Genomic DNA, 5,901 nt, shown 5'->3' with positions numbered 1-5,901 from the left:
AGGTAAGCTCAGGCACTGGAGTTTACAGAGGGTGGGCACCCGCTACAGGAAAAAATAAGGGCGTGCGGATAGGCAATATGGCTGGGCCTCCAGGTATGGGGTAATGTGACTTTCTCAATCTCCAGACCCAAAACTGTTGCATGTGGGGGCAGTGATGCCTTCCACCCAGGTAAGCTCAGGCACTGGAGTTTACAGAGGGTGGGCACCGGCTACAGGACAAAAAAAAGGGAGTGCTGTTAGGCAATATGGCTGGGCCTCCAGGTAAGGGGGAACATGTGACTTCCTCAATCCCCAGGGCCGAAACTGTCACTTGTGGGGGCAGTGAGGTCCTGTACCCAGGTAAGCTCAGACAATGGCATTTGCCCAGGGTGGGCTCCTGCTGCAGGAAGATGAGGGAGTGCAGATAGGCAATATGGCTGGGCCTCCAGGTATGGGGTGTAACATGTGACCTCCTCAATCTTCAGGCCCGAAATGGTCACCTAGGTGGGACAGCAGTGCCTGAGCTTACCAGGGCAGAGGGCATCACTGTCCCACCTAGGGACATTTTGAGCCTGGGGATTGAGGAAGTCACATGTTCCCCCTTACATGGAGGCCCAGCCATATTGCCTATCTGCACTCCCTCATCTCCTTCCTGCAGCAGGTGCCCACCACCCTCTGTAAACTCCCATGTCTGAGCTTACCTGGGTGGAGGGCATCAGAGTTTACCGAGGTTGGGCTTCTGCTGCAGGAAGAAAATAAGGGAGTGGCAATATGGCTGGGCCTCCAGGTAAGGGGGAACATGTGACTTCCTCAATCCCCAGGGCCGAAATGGTCACCTGGGTGGTGACAGTGATGTGCTCAGACACTGGCGTTTGCCCAGGGTGGGCTCCTGCTGCAGGAAGGAGATCAGGGAGTGCAGATAGGCAATATGGCTGGGCCTCCAGGTAAGGGGGAACATGCGATTTCCTCAATCCCCAGGGCCGAAATGGTCACCTGTGGGGGCAGGGATGCCCTCAACCTTGGTGACCTCAGACACTGGCGTTTGCCCAGGGCCGAAATGGTCACCTGGATGGGGACAGTGATGTCCTCACCCAGATGAGCTCAGACACTGGCGTTTGCCCAGGGTGGGCTCCTGCTGCAGGAAGGAGATGAGGGCGTGCAGATAGGCAATATGGCTGGGCCACCAGGTAAGGGGGAACATGTGACTTCCTCAATCCCCAGGGCCGAAATGGTCACCTGGATGGGGGCAGGGATGCCACCCTCCAGCCAGGTGAGCTCAGACACTGGATTTGCCCAGGGTGGTCTCCTGTTGCAGGAAGGGGATCATGGATGGGTGAGTATATCTTGCTGGGGGGGGGGTATCAGCAGCTCTGTATGGACAAAGGTACAGTGTCTCTTTAAGAAAGAAATAAAAAACAAAAAACAACAACAAAGCAACATTATCACTTATGCATAAAATTTCCCATGTCACCCAATGGATACACCACGCTTAGATCCAATGATAAGAACGCAGCCTATCCCTTCACCGAACCTCATCTATGAGCTCAGCTTTGTCTGAACACTTCATCGGAAATGTAGTAGATCGTACAATTAGATTGTAAGTTCTGTGGCCAAGTTTACTCCTTTAGTAAATAAACCTCCCTTCACGTCACCGGAAAGCTCAAAGCCGATTGGTAGCACAGAATGCTGGCCTCACTATAGTGCAGCGTCTTGTATCGTTCGCTCAACCTTTTATCAGCTTCAGACGTTACAATGGCTCCTTACGCCTGGACACGTTCCATACGTGATTAGAGAACAATGCGACACGTGACAATGATTGGAGAACAATGTGACACGTTCCATACATGATTGGAGAACAATGTGACACGTGACAATGATTGGAGAGGAATGCGACACGTGACAATGATTGGAGAGCAATGTGACACGTGACAATGATTGGAGAACAATGCGAACACGTGACAATGATTGGAGAGGAATGCGACACGTGACAATGATTGGAGAACAATGCGACACGTGACAATGATTGGAGAACAATGCGACACGTGACAATGATTGGAGAGGAATGTGACACGTGACAATGATTGGAGAACAATGTGACACGTGACAATGATTGGAGAGGAATGTGACACGTGACAATGATTGGAGAGGAATGTGACACGTGACAATGATTGGAGAGCAATGCGACACGTGACAATGATTGGAGAGCAATGTGACACGTGACAATGATTGGAGAGCAATGTGACACGTGACAATGATTGGAGAACAATGAGACACGTGACAATGATTGGAGAGCAATGTGACACGTGACAATGATTGGAGAGGAATGTGACACGTGACAATGATTGGAGAGGAATGTGACACGTGACAATGATTGGAGAACAATGAGACACGTGACAATGATTGGAGAACAATGAGACACGTGACAATGATTGGAGAGCAATGTGACACGTGACAATGATTGGAGAGGAATGTGACACGTGACAATGATTGGAGAGGAATGTGACACGTGACAATGATTGGAGAACAATGAGACACGTGACAATGATTGGAGAACAATGAGACACGTGACAATGATTGGAGAGCAATGTGACACGTGACAATGATTGGAGAGGAATGTGACACGTGACAATGATTGGAGAACAATGAGACACGTGACAATGATTGGAGAACAATGAGACACGTGACAATGATTGGAGAGCAATGTGACAATGATTGGAGAACAATGTGACACGTGACAATGATTGGAGAGCAATGCGACACGTGACAATGATTGGAGAGCAATGTGACACGTGACAATGATTGGAGAGCAACGTGACACGTGACAATGATTGGAGAGCAACGTGACACGTGACAATGATTGGAGAACAACGTGACACGTGACAATGATTGGAGAGCAATGTGACACGTGACAATGATTGGAGAACAACGTGACACGTGACAATGATTGGAGAACAATGTGACACGCGACAATGATTGGAGAACAATGAGACACGTGACAATGATTGGAGAACAATGAGACACGTGACAATGATTGGAGAGCAACGCGACACGTGACAATGATTGGAGAACAATGCGACACGTGACAATGATTGGAGAGCAACGCGACAATGATTGGAGAACAATGAGACACGTGACAATGATTGGAGAACAATGAGACACGTGACAATGATTGGAGAGCAATGTGACACGTGACAATGATTGGAGAACAATGTGACACGTGACAATGATTGGAGAACAATGTGACACGTGACAATAATTGGAGAGCAATGCGACACGTGACAATGATTGGAGAGCAATGTGACACGTGACAATGATTGGAGAGCAACGAGACACGTGACAATGATTGGAGAGCAACGTGACACGTGACAATGATTGGAGAACAACGTGACACGTGACAATGACTGGAGAACAATGTGACACGTGACAATGATTGGAGAACAATGCGACACGTGACAATGATTGGAGAACAATGCGACACGTGACAATGATTGGAGAGCAATGCGACACGTGACAATGATTGGAGAACAATGTGACACGTGACAATGACTGGAGAACAACGTGACACGTGACAATGATTGGAGAGCAATGCGACACGTGACAATGATTGGAGAACAATGCGACACGTGACAATGATTGGAGAGCAATGCGACACGTGACAATGATTGGAGAACAATGTGACACGTGACAATGATTGGAGAACATACAGGCTGCCCTTGCTGAACCTCTCCATTGAAAATGCCAGCCGCCTGGCTCTCACACATTCCAATGCCTCGCCAACCTCAGAACATGTACCCACATCAGGAATCCTGACTGGAAACATGTGTGTGTATATATATATATTTGCCTATTTTAAGGTCGCTACTCGGAGGATTGCTGGGGGCGGTTTGCCGTTTTCTGGAGCCACTAAAATTGCAGCTATGAGTTATCTTGTCATCAGCTGATGGGATTCCACCAGCACCACTCACAGTAGATTCCTCAGTCTTCTGGGTTGACTGAATGACCGAGGACATCCTGTGGCCAAGAAGAGGTACTGCTGAATATGGCTTGAGAGTTATTTACATGGTACCTGGGGGGGGGGGGGGGGGGGATAAATAAATAAATTTGGCCCGGAGTTGAGCATTTAAAAAGGGAGTCAACTAGCACTTCCAATAAAAGGTTGGCAGTGGCTGCCTCCATATTTCCCTCAGTACGTTTCCTAGCTGTAGGACTAAACTACTCTGAGGATTGCTGGGGGCGGTCTGCAGTTTTCTGGAGCCACTGAAATTGTAGCTACCGAGTTCTCTTGTCAGCAGCTGATGGGATTCCACCAGCACCACTCACAGTAGAGTCCTCAGTCTTCTGGATTGATTAACCTAGCACCTCCAATAATAGGTTGGCAATGGTTGCCTCCATACTTCCCTTAGAACGTTTCTTATGTGTAGGCAGCTGTAGGACTAAACTACTCTGAGGATTGCTGGGCGGTCTGCAGTTTTCTGGAGCCACTGAAATTGTAGCTACCGAGTTCTCTTGTCAGCAGCTGATGGGATTCCACCAGCACCACTCACAGTAGAGTCCTCAGTCTTCTGGATTGACTAAAGGACATCTTGTGGTCAAGACAAGGTACTGCTGGAGATGGCTTGAGATGACAAATGTGGCCCCCGGAGTTGAGTTTGTTGAAGGCGGGTAACTTGCATTTCCAGAATGAGGTTGGCATTGGCGGCCTCCGCCCTTCCCATGGACCGTTTCCTAGGCGGGGGGCAGCTGTAGACTTCTCGGAGGATTGCTGGGGGCGGTTTGCAGTTTTCTGGAGCCATTACCGAGTTCTCTTGTCATCAGCAAGCGATGGCGCCGTGCCAGTCAAATACTCGTGTGCGGTGCGATGATCCAATGATAACTGCTGCAGACCTCCATCAGGTGGGTCATTTTTTTATTTTATTTTTTTGGGGTCCGCCGGCATCTCGCCTGACAACCCCCGACTATCCTTTACTAAAAGCACAATGTGGGCACCACAGAGATCGTAATATAACCTGTACACAATCCCCTGCATGCGGGCAGCCTCAGGGTGCCGGGAATGATAAATGGTGAGTGTGAGATGGAGCCACGAGGGAGGAGAGACAGACAGGAACACGATGACAGTGATACAGATGGTGCAGACAGGGGGAGGTAGAGAAAATGGTCAGGGAGGGAGGGGCTTGGCATGAACACAGTCAGTGAGGGAGGGGCTTGGCATGAACACAGTCAGTGAGGGAGGGGTCTGGCATGAACACAGTCAGTGAGGGAGGGGCTTGGCATGAACACATGGAGGGAGGGGCCTGGCATGAACACCGTCAGGGAGGGAGGGGCTTGGCATGAAGACCGTCAGGGAGGGAGGGGCTTGGCATGAACACTGTCAGGGAGGGAGGGGCTTGGCATGAACACCGTCAGGGAGGGAGGGGCTTGGCATGAACACCGTCAGGGAGGGAGGGGCTTGGCATGAACACTGGGAGTTAGGGGCTTGGCATGAACACCGGGAGTTAGGGGCTTGGCATGAACACAGGGAGGTAGGGGTTTGGCATTAACACAACGTCAGGGAGGGAGGGGCTTGGCATGAACACCGTCAGGGAGGGAGGGGCTTGGCATGAACACCGTTAGGGAGGGAGGGGCTTGGCATGAACACCGTTAGGGAGGGAGGGGCTTGGCATGAACACCGGGAGGGAGGGAGGGGCTTGGCATGAACACCGGGAGGGAGGGAGGGGCTTGGCATGAACACAGGGAGGGAGGGGCTTGGCATGAACACCGGGAGGGAGGGGCTTGGCATGAACACAGGGAGGGAGGGGCTTGGCATGAACACAGGGAGGGAGGGGCTTGGCATGAACACAGGGAGGGAGGGTCTTGGCATGAACACAGGGAGGGAGGGGCTTGGCATGAACACAGGGAGGGAGGGGCTTGGAATGAACACAGGGA

At 50.8% G+C, this 5,901-nt stretch overlaps 1 protein-coding gene across 1 annotated transcript; it reads right to left on the bottom strand.

Moving 5' to 3' along the window:
- Window positions 1-701: 701 nt before the first annotated feature.
- On the bottom strand, window positions 702-3,681 carry LOC120923273. Its single transcript, XM_040334945.1, has 3 exons — window positions 2,704-3,681; window positions 2,136-2,217; window positions 702-871 (listed from the first exon to the last, which is right to left on the bottom strand). The coding sequence occupies exons 1-3, from the start codon at window positions 3,679-3,681 to the stop codon at window positions 702-704; spliced, it is 1,230 nt and encodes a 409-aa protein (XP_040190879.1).
- Window positions 3,682-5,901: the final 2,220 nt, after the last annotated feature.

The sequence above is a fragment of the Rana temporaria genome, unplaced genomic scaffold (assembly GCF_905171775.1).
Source record: "Rana temporaria unplaced genomic scaffold, aRanTem1.1, whole genome shotgun sequence".
NCBI lineage: Eukaryota > Metazoa > Chordata > Amphibia > Anura > Ranidae > Rana > Rana temporaria.
This window is presented reverse-complemented; position numbering and strand designations above follow the sequence as displayed.

What these genes read in the sequence shown, in the direction of transcription:
- LOC120923273 (XM_040334945.1), bottom strand. Translation starts at nt 3,681, where the DNA reads ATGTTCTCCAATCATTGTCACGTGTCACATTGTTCTCCAATCATTGTC. An exon ending in CAATCATTGTCACGTGTCAC is followed by an intron (nt 2,218 to 2,703) that starts ATTGTTCTCCAA and finishes GTCACGTGTCAC; the next exon opens with ATTGCTCTCCAATCATTGTC. An exon ending in CTCTCCAATCATTGTCACGT is followed by an intron (nt 872 to 2,135) that starts GTCACATTCCTC and finishes TCCTTCCTGCAG; the next exon opens with CAGGAGCCCACCCTGGGCAA.